General features: G+C 36.8%; 1 protein-coding gene across 1 annotated transcript in view; it reads right to left on the bottom strand.

Annotated features, from left to right (window-relative positions):
* Positions 1-27778, bottom strand: part of INTS8 (integrator complex subunit 8) — a 47306-nt gene that overhangs the window by 6700 nt on the left and 12828 nt on the right. Inside the window, exons 8-22 of the mRNA XM_081214262.1 lie at positions 27098-27253; positions 24283-24383; positions 23729-23870; positions 18939-19009; positions 18380-18555; positions 17090-17223; positions 15383-15493; positions 13690-13891; positions 9870-9991; positions 5642-5826; positions 5173-5206; positions 4462-4518; positions 4313-4374; positions 1751-1869; positions 261-364 (exon numbers count right to left, since the gene is read on the bottom strand). Coding sequence (XP_081070388.1) covers positions 261-364; positions 1751-1869; positions 4313-4374; positions 4462-4518; positions 5173-5206; positions 5642-5826; positions 9870-9991; positions 13690-13891; positions 15383-15493; positions 17090-17223; positions 18380-18555; positions 18939-19009; positions 23729-23870; positions 24283-24383; positions 27098-27253 — 1776 coding nt within the window. The remainder of the gene's footprint in view (positions 1-260; positions 365-1750; positions 1870-4312; positions 4375-4461; positions 4519-5172; positions 5207-5641; positions 5827-9869; positions 9992-13689; positions 13892-15382; positions 15494-17089; positions 17224-18379; positions 18556-18938; positions 19010-23728; positions 23871-24282; positions 24384-27097; positions 27254-27778) is intronic.

The raw sequence follows: 27778 nt of genomic DNA, 5'->3' as shown, positions 1-27778 counted from the left end.
ATAAATAAATAAATAAATACTGAAAAAAAAAAAAAGACGCTGAATCAGTTTTGGACAGGTTGAGTTTGAGGTGTTTTGGGGAAATCAAAGCAGCAACAGCCGTGGGCACTGGAAATATGGAGAGCAATCTGGTCTAGAGCAATCAATTTGGGAGTTACCACCACATACATGGAAATGAGTAAGCTCATGCAAAAAGAGGCCCAGGAAGAAGAACATTTAAAGACAGACAAGAAGCAAGCAAGCCCGCAAAAACAACCTACCTGGTCTGTATAAACATCTGGGGGCACAGCCTTATTAAAGAAATCAGAACACACAGCTCCTGCCTGGAGGTAATAGTGAAGAGCTGCCGAATACTGATTTGTTGCTTGAAATAGAAAACAGAGATAAAGAATTACCTGCCATTAAATACACAGCTGGAAAAATAGGGCCTCTTTTGTGAAGAGTCAGGTATTACTTCATGTTTGACAAAAGCAGATTCAAACCACAGACCTAGGGATAACACTTAGCCAGGCCAACAATGAGAAAAATTGGCTTTATTTTTTCAACCACTTTAAAGTAGTTGTATAATAGAGTCTTTCCTTCTAAAACTGATTTGCCAAATATTTAGCTCAGATTCCTTGTCAAACTTACTGGTACAGAATTTAGTATTTGGCGGTATTTATTTCCCAAATGACTATACTAGAAACAGACCTTATTTTTCTGAGGCAGTTTAGAATCAGAAAATCTATTCTGAAAAAAGATATTAAGAACCTGATAATAAATTCTTTGCAGGGCTGGGGTAAAAATGAGCATTAAAGTTGGCAAGTATTTATTTCAGAAATAATCCAGGAGAGAGCAGGATGATGTAGGTGAGGGTACAGGTGAAATGAGACCGGCCATGAGTTAATTACTGTTAAAGCTGGGTGGCAACAAACTATTATCTATAAAATAAATAAGCTACAAGGACATTGTACAACACAAGGAATACAGCCAGTATTTTGTAGTGACTATCAATGGAATATAACCTTTAAAAACTGTGAATCACTATGTTGTAAACCTGTAACTTATGTAATTTTGCACATAACTATACTTCAATTTAAAAAATGAAAAAAATAAAAATGACTTAAGGCTGCTTGCAATAAGTCACTTAAAAAAAAAAAAGCTGGGTGGCAGACACAGGAGATACATGGGAATTCATTACACTATTCTCTCTACTCTTACATTTTGAACTTTCTCTTTAAAAAAATCAACTCCTAAAAAAATGATCCAGAAATGACACCAGTCAGAACTTTAACTTGATCTGTATAATAATAGAAATATTAGAAATTCCCTATCAAGTTGGAAAATCTATCACGTACAACCTGTGGCGGGGGGGAATTAGGAATCTATTTTCAAGAACACAAATAATTATCAAGAGTGCCTGGACATATTTTAGAACCTTTAAAGAGCAAGTTTATAAACTAAACTTTAACCTCTTTCCTTAAGAATGTCTTACCAATTTTTTAGATGACCATTTACTATTAAAAAAAAAAACAAGACAGAAAAAAAGTAGTCAACATAAAACTAAAAGCATCTGAATCAAAGGTTCAGAAAAATGCATACATATAACAATAATAGTTACTTTCAATTTTATCTAGGAAGAAGAGTTAGAGAATGTCAAAAACAAGACTTAAGTTTAATAAAGTATTGTAATGACAAGTGTAATATATTTATTTTCACTTCTAAGATCGCTATGAAAACAAAACACAAAGCAACCATACATCTCACTTACCAAAATAAATGTCTGCCTGAATAATTAACCAGGAATGGTTGTTTGGGTTTATACTGAGGGCATACCGAACTAGCTCTTTCACTGTGATAGCCACAGCTTCGAAGTCCACGGACTGGAGGCTATATGAAAGACAATAAACATAATCTCTATTTTAAGAGTCAACTTCAAATTCCATACACACATTTATTAAAAACAAAAAGACTTAGTCAAAATTTAGGTGATCATAAATACAATGCTAAATATTACTAGGAGTAAATATTTTAAAACTATCAAAACAACTAAATCTGAGGAAGTGTGATCAGCTAACTTTTTATAAGGGGCTGAAAACAATCTGATTTTTGTTTCCTTTATTTTCCCAAAATGCCAAAGAAGGCCACTCTAAAAAGTATCTTTAAATATTCGACAATATAGAGCACAAAAAAGGTCACAGGATAAAACCCTGTCTCCACTTTTTATGCACAATTTACAGGCAACAAAATTATAAAGAGACAGACTCATAAAAATTTTCCAAATGAAAATTCTGTTAAGTTTTTAAATTCTTTTAAGTTCTGTTATCTAGAGGAAGCTACAGAAAACAAGGGCTCAAACCCTAACAATACTGCTACATGGCCTTAAATTCACCTTGTGGCTTCTTGTAAGGGTTAACTAACTCCTCTGGATTAGATGTTTCACCGGGTTGGGGCGAGCCGTGGCAAGGGTATCACTGCAGCTCATTTGCAAGCAATGAAGAATCCAAAAAAGAGTACGGAAGGGGGCCAGCTGCTCTGAGCCTAGTTAAGCCTGGAAGTTCTGAGATGCAGAATTAGGAGGTGGAACTGTGAGAATAAAGCCAAGCCAGCACCCAAGAAACACGCTGACAGCCCCTACAGTGAGACCCAGCGGGGGAGAACAAGCTTCGGCTTCAGAAACACACGGAGGTTCAAGTCCTGGCTCTATCATCTAACAAGGTTGGACAAAGTACTCCTGTTGCCCTGAGGGGATAGATTTTACCATAACTCACCACTGTTCCCAGTACAGTGGGAAAGTATTGTGGTGCCATCAGTAAATACCCAACTGTTGATTTACAACTAATTTATTTACAATTATTTAAATGAGTTACACTGGTTTATGTTTCCTAGAAATTATAAAATGTTAAGTCTAAGAATTCTATCTACATATCAAACCATCAATTTTAAAATAGTAACACTTAATCCATGCCATCCTCACACTATTCTTGGAGTCAATAAAGACTCCTCCTCTGCTCAAGAGAAATATCTTTTCTGGTCAAACATTTAGTCACATTTTATTTTCTCTGGGTTAATTTACATTAAAGTAATTTTATCATGAAAGTAATAGTTAAGCCTACTACGTGGCAGCCCTTATTCTAAACACCTAGCTTAGAAAGTTTATTATTTAATCCTCACAAGGTAGGTACTATTCTTACACCCGTTTTACAGATGAGGAAACTGGCACAGAAAGCAACTAACCCAAGGTCATATACCTGAGAAGTGGAGAGGCTGGGACTCAATTTCTCTGAGTCTGGCTCAGAACCTCTATGATAAACCATTCTTTTGCCCCATTTATAAACACACACTGAAAAAAATCAATCATTAGTTTACAGTCTAAACTTAGGCCAAAGAAGTAACACCAAAGAGGTATTACAACCATCAATTAAAAAGGCAAAATGACCTCTACCTGATTCTTAGATTGCTATCTAATATACCAAATTTTATGTAAAAATCTGCAGTTATCTGCTTCAGGAAGCATAGTGCTTCTGTGGGAACTAAGGCTCATAAGCGGAGGGAAGGGTCACTCACCCAACTTTAGACTCTCCGAATCCCTGTCAGAGAGAGAACGGCTTCCAATCTCTAAGACTGAGATGGAAGCAAATTGCTCTCATTCTACTGCCTGCTTACCTACCTACTACAATCTTTTCTTCTTCAAAAATGCCACTAAAAGCAATAAAATAAGGCCTAGATCTGCCCTTCAGGCACAAAGAAGATGATTGGCGGGGAAGGGAGAAAAGGAAAAGTAACTTTTGAGAGGAAACAAATGGACTCTCCTGAATGAGAAGTTGCTATGTGTGGGAAGAGAAAAATATAAATGGTTGCTTCTTCCAGAAAAGGAACCTTTTCTTCTTCCCCCCACAAAATTCCCCTATCCTCTTACTGTGATTCTCAGGTGATGAAAGTTAAGAAAGAAGATTTCTTAAATTACTTAAAGAACTTCTTAAGGCAACTAAAAAGGTTGGGAACCTCTGACAATCACTGTTAGAAAAACCTGATAGAAAGTCATTCTTTCATTAGCCTCAATTTTCTAATTCTACCACTGACAAGGAATCAGGACTACTGAGAGACTGTCTACGCTCTACTTAAGGCTAGTATACCTTAGATCTTACTTAGTTATGCCTTATCCATAATTTTTAGGAAGATTATTACTGTTAGTAGAGAAACATGAAGTTGGCTATAGAGTCCTAACAAATTGCAGCCATTTAATCAAATTATTCAAGGTTATCTATATCAGTCAGGATGGTTTCTAAATATATAAACAATTTAATAAAATGTAAGCTATAATACTTCTTACTTGGGGATGGAGGATGGCCAGATAGAAATGTGTTCAGCTGTAATATCATTCACAATGTCCTCCTTATTAAAAAAAAAAAAAAAAAAAAAGCATGATTTAAAAGGAAATTTCTTCCAAAGATTTTTTAGATGAAATTATAAAATACTTACCCGAACATTGTGAAGTTTCACAAAGAGTGATAAAATAATAGTCAAAACCAACGGTTCCTATGAGAAAGAAAACATAGAATCCTTAAATATTATATATATTTTAGTATTTCTCCCATCAACCTCAAGGATACCAAGTATTTTCCTTCAAAAGGTTCTTACGGGTTTGAAAATTACCACCTGCTTTAGTTTACAGCACACTAAAGATCAACTCTATTTTTAATCTCATGAGAGAAATGACAACACACAATTTACACAGAAATGACCAAATTTAGGTGTCTGCCCTCACGTCTTTTGAAATTGAGTAAGCAGACCTCTTTCCAACTAGTACTTCCAGCTACCTCTAGAAAAAATTGACTTTTTATTCCTTAAAATAATAAAGGATGGAATTTAAAGAGTGGAATCTATGTCCAATAAATAAATATGACGTTAATCCTATCGTGAAAAATTAAAGTTAGGCTTCACCCATCTAGCCCTATTATGAAGAATTCTTTACAGTTTAAAAAACACCCGTTCTATTCACTAAAACATGGTAAGGTAAATGCAAAACAAACTTCTCCATTCAGACTATCCCATCCTCAAAAAAGTGATCACTGAAGATAAAAAGCACATTAACAGATTACTTAAATAATCAGCATTTAAACACTCAATATTTTTTTCTCATATGCTACAGAAATCAGCAATAGTAATTAGATCAATTTTTATAAAGCTTACCCGTAATTTTTTGATAAAAGCAAGCAGTTCACTCCTACAAAAAACACAAATTATGTATATGCACTTAATATCAGAAATTAAAAATAAAAACAAGAAAGTAAATTATACGTGAAGGTTTATTCCTAACTTTGCAGTCCTACATGTATAAAAGAGTATCATATTCTACTGTCGTACTAACCTAATAAAACATCTTTCCTGTTTTAATCACATGTGACATCTTCAGTACCATCCAACCAAAACTGCTGACTTTGAACTCAGGTTTGATTATATTAAATGATTAATAAGTAGTCTCTTAAAGTAACATATAAACAAAGTATTTCCTAAGGTGGCCACATCAGACAAGTCCACTGGAGATCAGCACCACAGAATTCTTACACCGCCCATCTTTATGATACACAAGGATTCTGTTCTTACAACAGTACAAGTAGTATAAATAAATAACTAAAAAAACAAACTGATAGAAACATACCGATACATTATACCTAATGTAGACTCCCTCTGCTTTATTAAACTAATTCTGCCATCATTTCCTCGTTTGTGTTGACTGGACACACTACAGATCTGAACAACAACTTCCCAAAGGTCTTTAGCAGTCCGTCTACTTTCTTTAGGGCCTGGAAGTTCTTTGCATGTAGCTGCTAAAAGCTGTCCAAGCTATAACATGAAAAACACACAGAAAATACACAAAAGATAATCTGTAATGTCATACATGCTATTTCTATTATTGAGGAACATTTGAAGAAAGATAAATAACTGCCCACACACACGAAGCACAGGTATCTTATGCTGTGCTTTCTATTCAACCACTGAGGAATTGAGAGCTCACTGTCTACTGACAGATCTGAATCCGATCTGGGAAGGGAATCCTCTGGCCCCGCCACATTATAAACCTCCTTGTTTCTAAACAATTATAGTCTAATGAGAAGAAAATGAGACAATGCAAAGAGGTATATGATCTATTAAGTGGGAAAAAACAAAACTGCTAAATACACATAGTATGATCCCACCTTAAAAAAAAAAAAAAAAGCCCGTAATGGAACATATACACTACAACGTTAACTGTAAAAGCCCAGAGATGAGACTAAAATAGGGGTTAAATTTCACTCACACACACAATTTTTTTTAATTTTAATGAAAAAAATGAGGAAAAAATATGGACATTGAAGTTGGCAGAATAAAGGAACAAGATCTAGAGCAACTTTTCTCTAAGAAAAATGATAGCAACTGGGGATGGAGCTACTGCTGTGTGAGGAAGTAGAATTAAGGAAGGACAGACTACTGAAAGTGACTGATCTGAATAAAGGGAGCCTTCAGGACCAAGGGTGTAGGAAGGACCCAGAAATAAAGAATGGAAGGGCTGAAAGCAAAAGGCACAGAAAAGACAGGCCCAAAATGTAGAGAAAGAAATAGGCTTATATGCCAAATCCAGCACGTCTTTCCCTCTATAATTTAAGCAAGAGAGAGCCCCTCTACCCTTTGTTTTTAGTAATTCTTATACATCATTTCTCCTTAGAGGGTAAAGTAGCCAGGGATAATTCACGTCCATCAGGAATCCCCAGTTTCCTGACTGGACCTAGAAAAGGTTCATAGTGGGGTCCCACTGCTTAAAGAAAGAGGCAGGATTATGACAAAGGTGAAAATAGTGCTTTTCCCCCAAATTTCAAACATAGAAAAGTTGAAAGTACAGTTCAATAAATACCTGAACAGTTGACTTAATTTACAAGAATTCTGGTGCTTCTTAAAGCTAGTGAAAATGGTGTTAAAAACCCTAGCTATAGGGGCTTCCCTGGTGGCGCAGTGGTTGAGAGTCCGCCTGCCGATGCAGGGGACACAGGTTCGTGCCCCGGTCCGGGAAGATCCCACATGTCGTGGAGCGGCTGGGCCTGTGAGCCATGGCCGCTGAGCCTGCGCGTCCGGAGCCTGTGCTCCGCGACAGGAGAGGCCACAACAGTGAGAGGCCCGCGTACGCGTACCGCAAAAAAAAAAACCCCTAGCTATGCTATGTGAATGGAAATCAAGGGTCTCTGATCTAGGAGAACATTTCATCCTGCATGCCTACTGCACATACTCTTCTCCAACAACTAGGATCACAATATACACAAGTTATTTACTGCAGTTCTCAATTTCATTTTCTGTTGTCAGAGATCACATGCTTGGCTGAAGGTTACTACATTAAGCAAGTAAATTCACTTAAAAATAAGAATTTTCAGAGGTATTAGGCCCCAAGTCAATTGAATTCCACAAACATTCTTGAGCATCTCCTATGTGCTGGGTATCAAGCAAATATGAAATTTAACTGTCCTCAAGAAGCTCACTGTTTTACAGGGAAGACAGACAGGTGAACAAATAATTTACTATACGGTGTAAGTGCAACAAAAGAAATATGTCCACAGTACAGCAGTACAGAAGTAACAAGAACAGCAAGTTTGTGAAGAAAAGAATTATGGAAAGCTTCAAAGAAACTACACAAACAGGCAAAAGTGGGAAGAGCATCTCGGCCAAATGAAGACACAGAAGTGCAGAAGTGCGGAAGCCTGAGAAAGCACTGTGTGTACAAGGGCTGTGAGCGCTCTGGCACCACAGACAGAGCTGGCATGACAGGGAGGGAGGAGAAGCTCCCACACCTTAAAAGGCCTTGCAGGCCATGGCAAAAGCCATGGTCTTTGTCTTATACCAGCATGACTGTTAGCGCCAACCTCTCCTCCTCCCACTAGCTAGTCTCTTATAATCCAAGCGCCCATAAATGCTGTACATTTTCCAATATACTACACTACCTCCCATACTGATCCAAGGGAGAGGCTGGACTGTTATTCTTATTTCAGAAGGTCATATTTAGTCACATGCGTAAGATTTTTCCCTTTCCTTTTTCCATTCCTAAGAGAATGGAAAATAAAATTGATTAAAAATCACTTAATATTTCACTACCCAGGGATAATGAGTATTAATATCCTTCCAGACTCTACCTTATGCATCTGTATATATATATTCCACACCAAATTCAAAGTTTGAAAGCTGCTCTAAATTGTCTAATTTTTAATACCTGATCCCTTAACTCTAGACTTCTTAATCTGATTACTTTCTCCTCTACATTAACAAGGGAACAAGGGGCCAACTAGGGAAGGAGACACACAAAACCCTAATCCAGATGAGATGATGAGATGCCTCAGTGGCCCCTGCAGCAAGGTCATCTCATACCCTTCCTCCTCTGTGGCCAGATCAAGGGGAAGTGCAGGAAGCAGTGAGCTAACCTAGTCCAAGGTTAGGCAACCTACAACACAATACCCCGTGCCCTGCCACACTGCAGGCCCTCAAACAGGAGCCCAGCCTTCCTGGTGCACAGCTCCACAGAATTCACAGCTAAGAGAAGCAAAGAGAAAAGCCACTGCACTGTCACAATACTAAGCAACGAGCTACCGTTCTAAGTGGAAATGATAATCTTGAAACGAAACGGTCGTCTCATCTGAGAGTTTACTAAAGACAAGAGACTGCTGGGCATAATCAGACAAATACCCTAGATATTAGGAACTCCTATCTCAGAAAGTTCACTAAAAAAACAGATGTAATCCAATGTCTGAAATTCCAAAGAAAAGGATGACTCAAGCATGACAATAAACTTTTATGAATGACCATAAAGAAAACAAAAAGGAGGAAAAAGACAAAAGAAATCAGTAAGTCTTCAAAGGGTTGAAGTGAAATGAGCTCAGTTTTTTAAAGGCCATACATGAAATAAGGAGGAAGAAACAAATAACCAAAGGCAAATGTAAAAACTGGTACAGTGTTGCAAGGTTGCCAGATAACCATCCATTTAAGGGACTGTGTACTGAAGATGAGATGACGGCAGGTAAGAACAATAGGTAACACAAGCATTAAGAAAAGAGTAAGGAAATCTGAAGGACCAAACATATATAAAAAAAGTGGCAAATCATGAAATGTTTTTTTTTTTTTTTTTTTTTAACTACAAGACCAGAAAGGGAGAAAAGTTCACTGCTTATTCAGGGTAAACATAATATTAACACATGAAAGAAAGAATCTTAGAGAAGACCTCCTGTCTCTCTTTATTTTTGATGTTTTCTTCACCCAGAAGCATTTTCAGTCGTGCAGGACAGGTGTAATTAAGAAAGGAGAATAAACAAACAACATACCATCAATTCACTGAATGAACGTTTCATATGGAAATAATCACTAATAACAAACATGTACCCTAATAAGAATCAGGTATCAACTTAGAGAGTTTAACAGGCTTTGAAGAAGGGTAAGGTGCTCAAATGGAAAATGGGTGCAGCTCACCCCTAACGGCCCCCCCAGTTCAACCCAGCTAGACCCGGGTATTCCAGAGCTGAAACCGGGGTTTGACTATATCAATCAAAGCAAGAAAAGCTGACTAACTTCTCACTAGTTTAGGATTATACCAAAATGTTGTCTATTAACGAAATAATTTTTGCTTGCATTCTCATAACTATAGGGTAGAAGAAAAAAATATTAGAGAGGGCAAACTCAAGTGCCTGAATTATCAAAAACTATACTTTTACCTACAAACCAACAAGCATTTGTCCAAACTTAGACGGAATCTTAGAAACTGGACAAGCTCCCTAAGTAGTACAGATCTAAAGAAACTGCACTGTCACAATACTAAGCAACGAGCTACCCACAATAATCCCACTCTAATAATCCTTTTATTTAGATTAAACATGAATTACCTTTACATATGGATTACTCTGAAGCAGAAATGCAGGAACTTGCAGGGTAAGGTATTCATTTTCCCTCCAGTTTAACATAAAAGCAACACACTCCTCGGCAATAACTTGACGAAGAGGAATATCTGAAAAACAAAGAAGAAAGTAGTTGGACTTGCCAACATAACATTAAAAGAACGAAGCACGGGACTTCCCTGGCAGTCCAGTGGTTACGATCCTGTGCTGTCGCTGCAGAGGGTGCAGGTTTGACCCCTGGTAAGGGAACTGAGATCGTGCAAGCCGTGCAGCGTGCTGTGGCAATCAATCAATCAATCAATCACAAAGCAAATAGTTGCTCAGATTCCAGCTGAACAAATTAAAAACAATAGTTACAGATGAAAAAGTAGAAAAACACTAATATTTTATACTTTTCTCTAGAAAGTTTAAGGTTTCCCAATAATAGGCTGCCACAGTCCCCACTATTAATCAACAAAATTCTCTACTAAGAACACCTTAACATGCCTAATACTCTACTGTGGAAGTCTAGGAGTTGGTACCCAGCCTCTACAAATTTATAATTTAAATGAGCAGAGAGGGACTTCCCTGGTGGTCCAGTGGTTAAGAATCCGCCTTCCAATACAGGGGACGCGGGTTCGATCCCTGGTCAGGGAACTAAGGTCCCACATGCCACGGGGGCAACTAAGCCCACATGCTGCTACTACTGAGCATGCGGGCCACAACTAGAGAGCCTGCGTGCTGCACCTACAGTGTCCACGAGCTGTGGAGCTCACACGCCGCAACTGGAGAGAAGCCTACGGGCTGCAACTAAGACCCGACGCAGCCAAAAATAAATAAATAAATGAGCAGAGAAGAACCACACAAACAAAACAAATATATAATGGTATGGTATACACTTCTAGCTATTTAGACCACAGAAATAGGTAAACCACGTTTAAAGCTGTAGTAAATCCATGTTAATATGTTTTTCATTTTTAAATAATTTTTCCTGATTAAAACATGATAAATATTCATAAGAGACAAATCATTCACTCATTCAAAAAATACATACTATACCTGTAACAATTTTAAATAAAAAGATATGAGGGAAAAAAATCACTCAGAATTGTTTGACCACTATTTCCTTTGAAATAAATAATTATTAAATATACCTTAATATTCAATACATTGTGAATTTTTGTAGCTCAAAGTATATAATACTCAGGTTTTAATGTATTTCAAGAAAGAGGAAAAGAAACCCAATGAATACTAGATAACAGTGTTAAAACTTAAAATGGGGGGAGCTATTAAACTTCTTTAGTACCTATATTTTTCAGTCTTTCTAAAAAGTCTTTGCCTGTGGCTATTTGTTTGTATCTTACTTTATCCCAAAAAGCGACTGGAGACGACAAAAAAGAGGCACAGGAACACACCAAAATTAAGTAAAAATACATTATCTGCATCATCTTCTTAAAGATGGAGTGAAGATAGAAGTAAATTTAATATCCCAGTATACAACATGTCACTGTGCATTGTGCACCATACACTTTGCCAAAGGAAGCCCAGACAGCGTTTGGCTCCAAGGCATCCTTTATTCACTGGGCATCTCTCATTAGTGAGTCCACAACGGTTCTTAAAGAAGAATCAGCATCTAGAGAGTGGGGTTCAAACGTTTTCTTTCTTGTTCTTCCTAACAGTACATCCTTTCCTTCTCATTTCAAACACTGCTTATAACACAAACTATGGGACAAATAGATGAACATTCAGTAAGTTAGGGGAGAGAAGGAAGAATGGAGGGAGGGAGGGAGGGAGGGAGAGAGGGAGGAAAAAGTGAAATGAACTCCAAACTACTCAAATGCCAAAAAGGTAGTACAAAGAGACTATAATTATTTGAAGGCATTTCCAACCATTTCAAAGAGTAAAAGCACAGGCTTAAGTTGGCCTGATGAGTTCAAAACACAGTTCCGTCTCTTACTTCATGACTTCAGCCAAATTCTTTAACCTTAGTTTCTTGATTTACAAAATGAGGGTAATTAAATAAGAAGCTACTTCATGAAGCTGCTGCGAGGACTAAATCAGTTATGCACCTAAGCTCTCAGAAGAATGTCTGACATGTAGTTAGCACTCAATAAATGTTAGGGTTTTTTAAATTCTTTTTGCTTTTCATTTTAGAGAACCAATCTTCAACCTTTAAAAAGAAAACACTGGGATTCCCTGGTGGTGCTGTGGTTGAGAGTCTGCCTGCCGATGCAGGGGACACAGGTTCGTGCCCCGGTCTGGGAAGATCCCACATGTCACGGAGCGGCTGGGCCCGTGAGCCATGGCCGCTGAGCCTGGGCATCCGGAGCCCGTGCTCCGCAATGGGAGAGGCCACAACAGTGAGAGGCCCGCGTACCGCAAAAAAAAAAAAAAAGAAAACACTCTGGGGAATTCCCTGGCAGTCCAATGGTTAGGACTCTGTGCTTTTGCTGCTGAGGGCCCAGGTTCGATCCCTGGTAGGGGAACTAAGATCCCACAAGCCACACAGCAAGGCCCGAAAAGAAAAAGGAAAGAAAAAGAGTTTTAGAAAACACTCTGTTGACAATTAGTATATATTAATTAGATCAATTTTTATTGTGATACTGAAGGGCACTGATGCATTAAAACTCAAAGGTATTCTATCTATAGAGTGCTAAAAAGTTGTAATTTCTTCAAGAAATCACAATGTTATAACAATTAAATTAATTCAAAAGACCCGAGAGGGCCAGCAGCCCATTTGTTTGGGCACATTATTAGGACCTTGCTTTACACTTCAATTTTACTATTTACAGTATTAAATGTGTACAGTATGATTGAAATGCTCTAAATATTATTAAAACATGTAAAAGTAAGAAACTGCTTTAACTAAGCAAGATTATATGTAACAGATGATAATTCTTATGATAAAAAAAATTCTTATGATAAGCTTCTTTTCATAGTAAGATCTTTACATTTAGACCTGGACAGTCAAAATCTGTTCCTAAAGTGACCACAAGTGACTTCCTGACCCACAGGCAATCATGCTGAGGGCTGTCTATGGCAGCTATGAGGAAATAAGCCTTCAACATGCAGCTTCAAGGACATTTTGAATCTTTTAACATAATATCTTAAAATTGCAATATAGTTTTTATAGTGTGTTGAATGCTGTCCCCTAAAAATTCATGTACACCTGAAACCTCAGAAGGTGATCTTACTTGGAAACAGGGTCTTTGCAGATGTGGTTAGTTAAAATGACGTCATACTGAATTAGGGTAGACCCTAAATCCAAGGACTTGTGCCCTTACAAGAGGAGAGGATATGGACGGACGGGGGCTGGGGTGGGGGGGGACGGACACACACACACACACGGACACACACACACACACACACGAAACAGGGAAAGACTGGAGTGATGCAGCTGCAAGCCCAGGAACACCAAAGGCTGCTGGGAGCCACCAGAGGCTAGGGAGAAGCAAGGAAGGATCCTTCTCTAGAGCCTTCAAAGGGAGCGTAGCCCTGCAGACCCCTTGATTTCAGACATCTCATCTCCAAAACCATGAAAAAATTAATTTCTGCAGCAATAAAGATCCAAAGCAGCCAAAAATAAATAAATAAATTTTAAATAAATAAATAAATAAATTTCTGTTACTTATTTATGGCAATCCTAGGAAATTAATAATTTCCTACATTTTCCCCAATGTTTTCAAGTGAACTCCACATCTGAATTCTATTTTAAAAGACAAATAACTTTTTCATAGATGGTAAAAAGTCCCGTAAATATTCTTTTAGAATATTCCCCAGTTACTTGAGTACTAAATTTCTGAAATTTGGCTTTGTGAAAAAGTCTTACCAGGAAGCCTCATTTCCAGATATCCTCGCACCCTACTAATAAGATCAGAAGGCGGTCTCTCTCCAGACTGCCCTGTTCCAGCTTCATGTGTATGAATATCCAAAAGCAGCATCTCATTCAGCATGACCTGACGAAGTTTTGGTGAGAATTCTGTCACCAACTCCAAACAAGCAGCAAATAGCTGTTTAGCATGGGAAAAGTCCTATAAAAAGAAACAGCAGAATAGCCTGGATCACCTTTCCTCTGGAGTCAAAAAATAACGTCTTTATAAGTACAGAACAAAGAGGAGAAGAATTAATTTAAATGGTTAACACTGGTTATCTTTGGGAGTGAGGCTAGACTATCATCTTTTTATCATCTCTGCATTGTTGATTTATTCCAATAAATACTTAATTCTTTCGTAAATTTTTTTTTTTTTTTGGCTGCACCACACGGCATGCAGGATCTTAGTTCCTCAACCAGGGATTGAACCTGTGCCCCCTGCAGTGGAAGCACAGAGTCCTGACCACTGAACCGCCAGGGAATTACCTGTAATTTTTAAAAAACAACCAATAATCAATATAATATACATGCTACATTACTAAACAAGTTTTACATAAATTATAAAATAACAAAACTAGGGGACTTCCTTGGCAGTCTAGGGGTTAAGACCCCACGCTTCCACTGCAGGGGGCACAGGTTCGATCCCTGGTCTGGGAACTAAGATCCCACATGCCACACAGAGTGCCCCAAAAAAATAAAATAACAAAACTAGAAGTTTTATATAAATATTACATACATATATCATACAGGTATAAAATTCCACGATTAAATAAGCTTCTCCCCCTAAGATAGTCAGAATTAGACCTTACCCCCTTCAACAAGGTTCCACATTCTAAAATTTTGCACACAACCCTATTAGCCTATATAATTGACTAATAAATAAATCAAATCAGCTATGATCCAAGCCCTTTCCTACACATCTCTTTCGAATTTTTCCGAAGAGCAGCCTTCGCTTACTCTCTCCACATGATTCTTTCACTCGTACAATGTGGATTCTATCCCCCACATCGTGAAGAAGAAACAGCTCTTACTAAACAAAGATCTTCTAATGGCACAATCTACTCAATACCTTTCAGTTACCTTACTGGACTTAGGAGCTGCAACCCAGTGCTGTCCATCCCCTTTTCTTGACATCCTCTATCCCCTTAGCTATTATGACCCCACAAGTCTGGTCTTCATACCACACTCTTTCTCACGCCACTCTTTTTGGACCCTGTGCTGGATCCCCTAGGTTCTGAATATTCTCCCAGGTTGATCTTTGATGATTCCCAAATCTGTATTTCCATCCCAGACTACTTCGTAAATAGATCCTTATGTAAAATCTACAAAAGTAATTTTAAGGATTTTTGTTTTTGTTTTCTTTAGCTTGGAATACAATCTTTACTAACTGAACCCTAAATACAAATAAGAACTATTCATGTTCTCTAATTTTTTAAAAGACATAGAGTAGTAGCCATATGTCCAAGACCATTTTCGCATAGCTATGAGGGTAAAAGGAAAAAGAATAAACCAAAACGCCTTTTCAAATATCCTCCTAGGCCTACGACTATGATTTTAAGATCAGGAAAATACAACTGATTCTGATTCCTGGCTTCATGCTACATTTACAAAGCATATTCTTAACCAGATGTCAATGTATGCTTTTACTCACCTTAACAGTACTGCAGTGTAAACCTTTGGCCATTAGAATGTAAACCAAATCTCTTGTTAAATTGTCTTTGATTCCCAGGATAACACCACTATAGACAGAAGGTATTTCCCACTAGAAGAAATAAAAATCCACAAATACACACACATGAAGCCAAATCTAGATAAGAATCTTTCAGTAATAGTCAACCCCATTTAAAAAATCATTCAAAAGTCATTTTTGAAAGAGAAAGGAAAATGACAGCTGTATTGAAATGCTAATCAAAATCAACATAATCACTCTAATGAGCTAGTAATAAATAATTAAATGGATTGGAACTTTCTGAAGGATAGCCTATAGAAATAAAGGAAAAAAAATTCTAGGAGTTTAATACGTATTAACTCATATGATCCTCACAACAGTATTACATAGGTACTATTATCTGCATTTCACAGATGAGAAAACGGAGACACACAGAAGTCAAATAACTTGCCGAAGACTATACGGCTAGTTAAGTAGAGAGCTGGCATTCAAACTCAGGCAGTTAGTACCAGAACTCCCGCTCTTAACTATTATGCTATATACTTCCTCTCTATATAAATGAACACAAATAACAATGTCAATGCTAAGAAGCCCAACTAAGGTTCAGACCAATTTTTCATTTCACTGCACTTTTACATTCCAGCCCCACAAAATATACAGCAATTTCTTGCTGCTTTTTATTACATATTCAGCAGAGGAGGAGTATGCAGTTAAATTAGAAGCACTACCATAGTACTTTAATTTCACCTGTATCTGTGGACTGCTTCCCTTGTATCTCAAGCTACATTCCACTGAAATGTTTAAAAAGCTATTTTCATTTGCACTTTCCACACAGGAAAACTTAAATAGACAACTTCAGAAACATTAGCTTGGCATTTTAAAAAGAATATCTAAAGCAAAAGTGTTCTAAAAGAAGTTTTAATGAAGTGGTTCTAAACTGTAGGCTTTAGACTTCAAGAAGATAGGAAAAACTAAACTAAAAATACTCTGTAAGCACACATCAAGTATTAGCTCCAGACTGCACAAATATTATACCTTACACACATATTAACAGCTATACTGAAAATGCATGTAGGTGTTATGACAACAAATGAAATATAAACTCATTTTTTATTGTTACTGATTTAATAGTATCTTTTTTGGATATTTCATATTTTCTCTGTCAATGGATGTTCAAAGTGCAATTACTCTCATGTGCAGGTCCTTCACATTGTTGATGAATTGTTGACAAATAAAAAGGGTCCTTATTCCCAAAAAGGTCAGGGAACAGCTCTTCTATGAAATTACATCAGAAAACAAGGGTAATTTTCTTATCGTTTTTTTTTTTTTTTTCCTGGCTGCGTTGGGTCTTCTTGCTGCACGCAGGCTTTCTCTAGTTGTGGTGAGCGGGGGCTACTCTTCGTTGTGGTATGTGGGCTTCTCATTGCGATGGCTTCTCTTGTTACAGAGCACGGGCTCTAGGCACGCAGGCTTCAGTAGTTGTGGCACGCAGGCTCAGAAGTTGTGGCTCGCGGGCTCTAGAGCACAGGCTCAGTAGTTGTGGCGCACGGGCTTAGCTGCTCTGCGGCATGTGGGATCTTCCCAGACCAGGGATCAAACCCATGTCCCCTGAATTGGCGGGTGGATTCTTAACCACTGCACCACCAGGGAAGTCCCTTCTTATCTGCACTGAAGAGAGGGTTTTCTTACCTTATTAGACACTGTCCAGAATTGGCGCTCTGAAGTCATACCATGTAATTCAATTAAAATCTGTCGAATCCTCCAGGGATCTACGGACAATATCAGCTGATGCTCCAACTGGCCAATGTTGACACTTGCTGAGGCTAAGAAAGGAAGGAGAGGTTTCCATTTAAATAGCGATTTGATTCAAAGGTACACATAATCCTATAAATATGAGAATGGTAATTTACTGAGAGAAATTGTGCATGTTTATAAGTATTATAAGTTAAAAGCATCTCTCATCTTGAAAACTGATTTATTCAACTTAATGCAAATTGTTTTAACTTCACTCTCATATAGAAAGCCTAACACAATTTGTATTATGTCTTCATTTAATAAATGAATGCATTTAATAAAGATAATAAAAATAAAAACATAAAAATCAGTAGCTGGTACATGGAAAGAATTATGTGGGATACATGGAAAAATTTAACTTATATAGACAGTCTCCTACTTTGGAACATACTGTGTTATTTAAAAGCACGTATAAAATGTTTTGAGCAATAAACATTAAGAATGTGTTTTCTGAAGGGGGGGAATGAGGAGGTGGAGGCACTGCCTTCCCCAGAAAACCAAGAATGGATCATTAAAATCCCTCACTACAACTCGGCTTTCAGATATAGTCTTCAATAATGCATTTCCAGCATTTTATCTGTGTTAATATTATTCTTTCCCTTTACACCTGGACTGTCAAAGCAGTTTAAATCTAATGAGGGTCAAAGCAGCTAAAAGTTCGTTCAGCCAACTGAATTCTGTCTCCCCTATATGAAGTGTTGAAGCTTGTATTTCTTATTAATGAGCAGCACTATATTTTCTACTTATATTTATAAAAGAAGAGAAAAAAAATGGAAGAAGATCATCAAATAAATGAGGCAAAAATGGCAATGGTGCCAAAGCTGAATGTTTAGCCAGAAGACAGTATCACGATGACATACAGGCTGAAACGCATGCAAGCCTGCACCTTTCATTGTTCTCAAGTGCTCTCCCCACCTCCTGTTTTTTACCTCCAAGAACACAGCAGCAGAGTTACGTGGGTCTACTCCCCCAGCTAAAATCTTTTATGTATCTAGGCCTATATCTCCATGAATCAGAGACTCAGCAGAGTCCCAAGACTTAGCTGCTGAGACAGAAATATGACTACAAGAGACAGGTAAATGTCTATTAATTACCAGCATTCGTGTAATCTGAAACAAATTAAGAGGATATCCTCAAATATACTGAGGGGCAGAATGTGCCAACATTTTAGCTAGCAGAGCTAACCTGGGATATCATAAAATGAAGTTACTGGTTTAATGCACAGATTTACTCTAGGGGATCTCTTCCTCATCTGATCAACAAGTAGCTTTCGTTCTTCATCTTTCAACAATGTAATGAAAAGCTCATGTGAAGAAATCATGAAAACATACTGCAGGTCTTCCAACCCCAGACACACATTCCTAGATCAGTAAGAAATATTATAAAACAAAAAAGTGTATAATTTTAGTTTGGGGAAAACAATCATATTAACCAATTTTTATTAATAAACTGTTTTAAAAACCACCATTCAATAACTGCACAACAATCATTTGAAACAGCTTTTAAAAGTTCTTTCTGGTCCTTATTTAAAATTTGTGATTTCAATGCTACAATATACAAAGGAGTAACTGACAGAATCCTAAGTTTTATGTGGCTACACGAATCCAAACCATAACTGTTCTTAAATACCAATTCTTGCCTGGTTATAAGATAGGCAGGGCAAATCCAAAACGATAAGGAATAAAAGATATTCTTCTCACAGGACTAAGTTCAAAATTAAGAAAAAGAAAAGAAAGGCACTTACTTTAGAAAAGCAGCCATGTTTCCTTTCAAAGAATCTGAAGCTTTTTCTAAATTTATTGATCTTGAACATACCTAGGAATTTGAGTAATTTTTATTTGAATATGGGTACTTTAAAATAATTACACTACAGTCTGAAAAGTTTAGATTTAAAAACAACTGAATTTTCCTTTCAAACATTATCAGTCACAGATCTGGTTAAGAAATTTAAGAGATGAGACCAAAGAATATGCAGTAAAGAATAATCTATATAGCATACGAACAAGACCTGCCGAAATTTACAAAGTACGTTGCCAAATTAAATGGAGTGATAACTTTAAGAATCAGTAGTTCCTGTCAGAAAAGCGAGAAAAGGGTCATCTTAGTTGAAAAGAATGATCGGTAATAGTTAAAGTATATAGAACCAACGGTTAAGAAGATAACCAAGGTTTAGAAACTAAACAATGAAAATAAAGAGTAACAGAAACCAGCTATGAAAATATTAGTTATCTAAAAATAATATCCTTATTCTGAGTTTATTATTATTCTGAGTTTATTCTGAGTTTATTAGATTAGGCTTCCTTCCCACACATTATTTACAAGCAGTCAAAAAGAATATATTAGTGTAAAAGCTCCCTAACCTTAAGAAATTGTCAAATATTCTCTAATACGTTGACACAAAAATTAAATTATATAATGTTTATAGCAGCATTATTCATACGAGCTAAAAAGTGTAAACAACCCTAAAGCCCATCAACTGATGAATGAACACTCAAAATACACACTGAAGAGCATATCCAAGTCAATGGGATACTATTCAGCTATAAAAAAGAATGAAGTACTGATACACACACTCCAACATGGACCAAATTTTTCAGGTTTTCAACATTAAGTGAAAGAAGTCAGTTATTTATATGACATGTCCAGAACAGGCAAATCTATAGAGACAAAAAGTAGATTAACAGTTGCCTAGGGTTGAAGGGATTGAGGGACAGTGGGAAATGACCGCTAATGGATAAGAAGTTTTGTTGCAGATGGGCAGAGAGGAATGGTATGTTGTCAAACTGGCTGAGGCGATGGCTGCACAACTCTATGAACATACTAAAAATCACTGACTGTACATTTTAAATGGGTGAATTGTATGGTATGCAAATTACATCCCAATGAAGCTATGAAAAGAAAAAAAGGAATAATAGTACTTTTAATTACTATGCTCAGAAACAGTATCTTAAAGGTACTTTGCTCCGATGAATAGGTTATGCTATCAGTACATAACACATCTGAGCATCTTGGAGTATGTACAATATATTTACATTCTAATAATTTTGCCCCACTGTATAAATAAATTAAGTTTGCTACCATATGTAGGATCTTATGATAAATAATATTTTAGTGTACTTTCATGAGATTGTTTATTCAAATATAGAGATGCATTGTACATGTGTCCTCATGTGTTTGGGAATATGTGGTAACTCTTGATAAGCAACATAACAGAGATGTTATGTGAATTCACCTCAACTTTTTAAAAATGAAAAATATGAAATAGGTGACATCTCTACAGATGCTATAAACACTGAAAAGATAACTAAAAACATTAATATTAATCAACTTTAAAATTTAGATAAAGTGGACAAATTCTTAGAAAAGAACTTCTCAAAACTAATCAAGAAAAAAGAACAGCAGATGAAATCACTGAAATTGAATCAATGCCCAAGATCTTCCCACAAAAAAAATCTCCAGGCCCAAATACATCATTGGTAAATTTTACCAAACACTGAAAAAAAGCAATGAGTCCATTTTCTTTTCCAGGCAAAAAGAAATGATCCATACCTCCATTTATTTATGAGGCACATGACCTTAGTAACAAAATCAAAGACAGGACAAGAAAGAAAAAAAACAGATGCATCAATCTCACACACGAATGTAAAAAAATCTTAAAGTATTAGCAAGCCAAATCCAGCAATATATATTAAAAACAATCATAACATGACCTAAAACTAATACAATGTTACATGTCAGTTATATCTCAGTTTAAAAAAAAGATCACAACCTAGTTGGGTTTATCCAGACAAGGTACTTCAACACTTAAAAATTAATATACTTCACTACATTAACCAATTAGAAGAGAAAAATTACGTGCTTATCATAATAGACATAGAAAAAGCATTTAATAAAATTAAAAATAATTCATGATTTTTTTTAAATAAGAGCCTTCCGTGAATTAAGGATAAACAGAAACTTCCTTAATCAGATATGGAGTAAGTATAAGAAAAACCCATAATAAACATCATTCTAAACAGTGAAAGAGTACAGGCTTTTGAGACTAAGAATGAGACCAGGAAGCCCATCAGAGCCCTTTCTACCAAACATTGTACTGGAGATCATTGTCAGCACAGTAAGAACAAGTACACAGAAATAAAAATGAAAGGGCTAGAAAATGAAAAAACCAAAATGCATTATTTACAGATAAAGACTATTTAGAAAAACAAATGAACCTACAGATAAACAGAATTTTTAAGTTTAGCAAAGTAGCTGGAAACAAAATCATTATACGGAGTTCAACCATACCTCTATACCAATGCATAAACTATTTTCAAGTTCATAAAAAAAATATGGAAAAATTATAAAGCTTTAAAGGGCATTAAAGAACGCCTAAATAAATCAAAACCTATACCAGTTCACAGATTAGAATACTCAATATTGTAAAGATACTAATTTTTCACAAATTGGCTTTTAAAGGTAATGTAGTTCCAAACAAAAATCCAACAGGCTTATTTGTGAAACGACAATCTGAGTCAACTGTCTACAAGAAAACGCAAAAAGACAAGCATAACCAACACAACTTTGAAAAACAAGGTAGGTACTTCAGATGATATCAAGACAGGGATACAGATGTATGGGTAAACAAACAGAAAAGTGGTACAGAACACAGCCCAGAGACAGGCGCACACACATATGGATACTTGGCATTCAAGAGAGGTAGCACTGGAGATTGGTAAAAAAAGATGGAACTTTCAATAAATGGTACTGGAACAAGTGAGGAAAAAAATGACATCAGACCCCCTACTTCATGTTAATACACAAAAATCAATCATAGGTGGGGTAAAGACCTACATGTGAAAAGAAGGCTAAGCTCTAGAGCTTTTAGAAGGTAAAATACAGGACAATTTTCACGACTACAGGATATGAAAAGCTTTCTTACACAAGACACAGAAATCCACTAATCTTTTCCTTTATGGAAAAGATTGATAAATTTTATTATATTAAAATTAAGAACTTTTAAAATAATAAAAAGTTAAAAGAGAAGTGAAATGCAGAAAAGATACCTGCAGTATTTAAAACTAGTAAAGGACAGAATATATAAAAAATTCCTGCAAAAGAAAAAAAAAAAGACAATTCAACAGAAAAATGAGGCATACCACTTGGAATGGGTACCTCAAAAGACAAAATCTAGGGCTTCCCTGATGGCGCAGTGGTTGAGAGTCCACCTGCCGATGCAGGGGACACGGGTTCGTGCCCCGGTCCGGGAGGATCCCACATGCCGCGGAGCGGCTGGGCCCGTGAGCCACGGCCGCTGAGCCTGTGCGTCCGGAGCCTGTGCTCCGCAACGGGAGAGGCCACAATGGTGAGAGGCCCGCGTACCGCAAAAAAAAAAAAAAAAAAAAGACAAAATCTATATGTGCAAAAAATAAATGAAAAGCTGCTAAATTCCTCAGTAATAAAGGAAATGGATGTTAAAACCTCAACGAGATACCATTATACCATGACCCTGACAGGAAATCTGACAATACCAAGTGGTGACAAAGATCCTGACCAACGAGAACTCTCATGCATGCTAGTGGCAAAAACATTTGGAAATTATATAGTAATATTGCAGATAAACCTTCTCCAGGAATGTAACAGATAAATCGTTATGTGGGTGCACCAGGATATACGTACAGTATGTCCTAAGAAGCACAATAGCCACAAATTGTAAATAACACAAATGTCCATCATCTTAAAAATAAATAAATAAACTGTGACATGGTCATATAATGTTGTAACACCTTACAGCAATGGAAAAAAAAAAAAACTGTACCTGCATACAACTTGAAAAAACATCTCAAGTATGTTCACTGAGAGACAAAGAATTTATTTTGTATGATTTCATTTATGTAAAGTTCGAAACAGGCAAATTAAAGAATATTCTTTAAGGGTACATACAAAGGTGATACAACTGTAATGAAAAGCAAGGAAATGATTATCCCAAAACACAGGACAGTGGTTTCCTCAAGGAGAGGCAGAGAGGGTTTGGTAAGGAGCATAAGAAGGACTTCCACAGCATTGGCAGTGTTGTATGTTTAGAACTAAATGGTATTAATTGCACTCTATGTACTCCTCTCAAGGTCTATTACATTAAGACTATTAAAGAAAGAGAAAGATCCAGTAGAAACACAGATTCTGGAGCTCACATGAGAGGCAAGAAGTATGATTCAAGGGTTTTTAGTGAGCAGGTGACTGAGGTTTTGGATGAGAATAAAAAGTGATATGAGAAGTTGAGTGAGCCAAGGACAAAACTTTTGTAAATAAAAACATTAACGGGAGAGCAAAAGAGAAGTCAGTGGAGGACTAAGGAAAACCCAGTGATGGAGGAGAACCAGAAAAGAGCTCCAGCAGAAGACAGGGTTGGAGATCGTGGTCTATCAGTAGTAACAACTATCAGCCAGAGAGGCAAGTCAGACGAAGACAGAAAAGAGGGCACTGGGTTTGGTAGCTAAGAGATCATTGGTACACTTAAAGCAAAATTATAAATCAAAAGGGGAAAAAACGTCTTACCTCAAGAAGAAAGTCTATTTTCTCTTTATTAGGTCTAAGAAATAGCTGGTTAAATTGAACACCAATCGCTCTACCTTCCAATATATCACGGACTGTGTTACAGGCACAGACTTTAAAACAGATTTCATCTAGAGCTTCATTTCTGTAGAATACAAAAGCAGATACACTAATTTTTTTTAATAAAAAGGAATATATTGCAAAACTAAAATCACAATAAGCCATTTATTCTTGAGAGGTAAGATCTTACAATATTCAGGCACGTTAGTAAATACTTAAGTCATGGGAAGGTCTTGAATTTATCAAGGGACAATTTAGCTATACAGATGAGGTAACAGAATCAAATTCTGCTATGTAAATTTTTTTCCCCAAGCACTTTTAAAATGGATTAGATGAACATTAAAGTGGCTCCTCTGGCCACGTTAACTTCCCATATACTAAAAAAAAGTGAAAGTATTGTGTTAGACATACAGGTAGTCTGGAGGGATGTTTTTGATAAATCTGAAATGCACACTTACCCTTTTATTCAAAAATCAAAAAGTAATTCACTTCCTTACCCCTGTTGAGCTTTCTGAAAGAGCTCTCTTAGGACTGACTGCCGGAACTGCACAGGTAAACTGAAGGTTAAATTGTCTTCAGCGAAAATCTTTGTTACCTCCTAGAACACAGACACAAAATTGCATCCATTTCAAAAATCATGAAAGAATCTTTCCAAAAAAAATTTTTTTAATAAGATTTAAAGTCTTTCTATAATAGAAATTACACAGTGAAGAAAATCATTCAAACATCTTGCTAGGTAAAAAAAAAAAATCTTGCTAGGAAAATCTTCTCTTTCTAAAATTTTAAAATTACGTTACAGATACAAATAGCACCCCCTCACCCTTTTTGAAAACTGAAGATCAAAAGTGAGAGGTGAGCGAAGAATCAATGAATAAGTAATTCAGCTATGTTATTAGAGAGAAAGTTTTTAAATTCTTCTCATCCACTTTAAATAGGGGTTCAGGGACTTCCCTGGCGGTCCAGCGGTTAAGACTCTGCACTTCCACTGCAGGGGGACTAAAATCCCACAGGCCGCACAGTGCAGCCAAAAAAATGGGGAAGGGTTCATACAACAAACTTTTTTTTTTTTTTTTTAAGATGTTGGGGGTAGGAATTTATTTATTTATTTATTTATTTATTTATTTTTGGCTGTGTTGGATCTTCGTTTCTGTGCGAGGGCTTTCCCTAGTTGTGGCAAGCGGGGGCCACTCTTCATTGCGGTGCGCGGGCCTCTCACTATCGCGGCCTCTCTTGTTGCGGAGCACAGGCTCCAGACACGCAGGCTCAGTAGTTGTGGCTCACGGGCCCAGTCGCTCCGCGGCATGTAGGATCCTCCCAGACCAGGGCTCAAACCCGTGTCCCCTGCATTAGCAGGCAGATTCTCAACCACTGCGCCACCAGGGAAGCCCCCCATACAACAAACTTTTTAAAACACTAAAATAATTCATTAAAAATAATCCATCTAAATATAACATGTTAAAAAACTATTCTAATCAATTTAAATGGTTTAAAATATATTATTTAGTGAATTACAGAAACACCCATATTATTAGAGTCTTTTTCTGTTCTTTATTAACTCTTTATCTCTTTATCAATGGAAGAGAGAAAGAAGGGGTGATAGTGTGGGGATTTCTGGAAACAGCTAAAGCTAATCAGCTCTACCACAAAAGCACTGACAATAATGGTTTCAAAACTCTAAAGCAACCACTGTTTCACCTCCATAGCAAAACATAGGCTACACAGGGGCAAGTAAGCCACTTCCTAAATGTGAGAAGACATATTTGTTACAACTGTTCAATAACTACTTCATCAGCACAAAACAAAAATATATAGTTAATACAAACAGAATCTTATTACCAAAAAACAGAAAAAGGTAAACATGATTTCTAAGATACTCCTGCATACATAACTGAAGTGATAAATTTCAGAGTTGCAACAAAATTGCTCTTTCCCCCTTCCTAGCTACCCATTACACTACTTTCTGAGTGACACATTTTGGCACTTTATTGTATTCACAGTAATATGTTGCCTATGTATGACTAATATTTCCAAGGTCTCGTTTGCACAGGTCTTACCATTCTAGGGACCTTCTTAAAGATTCTACATCTTATCATAATTGATCCCCACCCTCCATAAGCCTGTACTAGGAATACGTAACTGAAAGATCTCTAGTGTTGAATAACTTCATCTGTAGCTGAAATCTATCTTCAAGAAAGTTTAATTTTCTTCCCTAGGGCAAAGCAGAATTTGCAAAAAAGAGGCCAGAGGGAGGGAGGAGGAAGTACTTATCCCCTCTCTTCTATTTTCTTTGAAAAAAAATAAACTCTAGTTGAGAAAACTGAACTAAAAACCTAGGCTAAAAGTCCATTTGGAGACACAAAACTAAAGGTATGCTATAGCTTTGTCATTTCATAACTTCTGTTTTGAATTAAATAACATGAAGGCACTGTTCACTTCCTAGAATGAAGGCTTTCCAAGAAAGATTTTAAAAGTACAAATTCTAATTCCCAGTGATTTTCATTACAAAACTAAAGATATATACACAGAGGGTGCAATAAAAATCTCAACAGACTAATTTAAGCCCTTTTCATGATTAAAACTGAGATGATGACCAGACTCCCTGGCAAAATGGGCTACGTAACAGACTATCCAAACCTACCAAAACCGCTCTGCTCACTTTCTCCTTCACTCTTAATGTTTGCAGTGGCTAATAAGGCAGGGTTCCAAGGCCATACTTTCAGATCAGACACAAGACTTTAGGCTCCATAAAACTAAAAGTTCTCTACCTGTAATTTTAAAAGTTCTGCCTACAGAGTTTCTTACAGAATGTACTTAAAATGGGCAAATTCTATACCTTCAAGAAAGGAGAATTATCAATAATGAGTCAACATCTGTCCAGCGGTTTGCCTTAGAGTTTATGAACTATAACTTCTCATTTGATTCTCATAAGAAGCTTAATTTTTTTTTTTTTTTTTTTTTTTTTTTGCGGTACGCGGGCCTCTCACTGTTGTGGCCTCTCCCGTTGCGGAGCACAGGCTCCGGACGCGCAGGCTCAGCAGCCATGGCTCATGGGCCCAGCAGCTCCGCGGCATGTGGGATCTTCCCGGACCGGGACACGAACCCGTGTCCCCTGCATCGGCAGGCGGACTCTCAACCACTGCGCCACCAGGGAAGCCCAGAAGCTTAATTATTAAAACTATTTTATAGGCCAATCTGACAGTCTGGCTTGCCCTAAATGGCACAACTGTAAATGGTGGTGTCAGGATCTGAACTCAGCTGTCTGGCTTCCAGTGCTTTTCGATTACACTGTTGTATCCCCATCACACATCTTACCTGATAGTTGCCAGATCTCAAACAAATATGGACTTGACTATATGGAGTCAATTGCTGAGATGCACTATCAGAAGAAGGTACAAGAACACCACACGCTTGACAATAGCCGGCTAACCGCTTCTCATCTATGGTACAATGAAGAGATAATGAACCTATCTGTAAAGTAAGAGGTATATATCATTATTCATCAGTGTAATAGAAATAGTCTAGCACCCATTTAGTGCATTTTAACAGTACAAGAAAATGCTAATGGAAAATTCAGGGCTGGAGGAACCATAAAAAATTAAAAGGTGTAGAGCAGGGGTCAGCAAAATATTGCTCACAGGCCAAATCCAGCCCATGGCTTGTTTTTATAGATTTCTTGACCTAAGAACAATTCTTAGGGTTGTAAAGGCGGGAAAAAAACCATAACAACAAATTAGACTATACCACAGAAACTGTATATGGCCCACAAAGCCTAAAATATCTATTATTTAGTCCTTTACAAAAAAGTTTGCTGACTCCTGGTTTAGAGTTTTCGGGCCAACATAAAGGTAGACATTATTATTACTCTATGTAGGTATGAAAATTAAGATACTAACAAAGAGTGGACACTGTTAAAAACAAGCTTAAAATATTTTAAAATACATGTACTTGCAGAGATTTAAATGGGGACAGCAAAGAAAACTCAATCTTCACTCA

This window comes from Mesoplodon bidens, assembly GCF_964165515.1.
Source record: "Mesoplodon bidens genome assembly, chromosome: 16".
Lineage (NCBI taxonomy): Eukaryota > Metazoa > Chordata > Mammalia > Artiodactyla > Ziphiidae > Mesoplodon > Mesoplodon bidens.
This window is presented reverse-complemented; position numbering and strand designations above follow the sequence as displayed.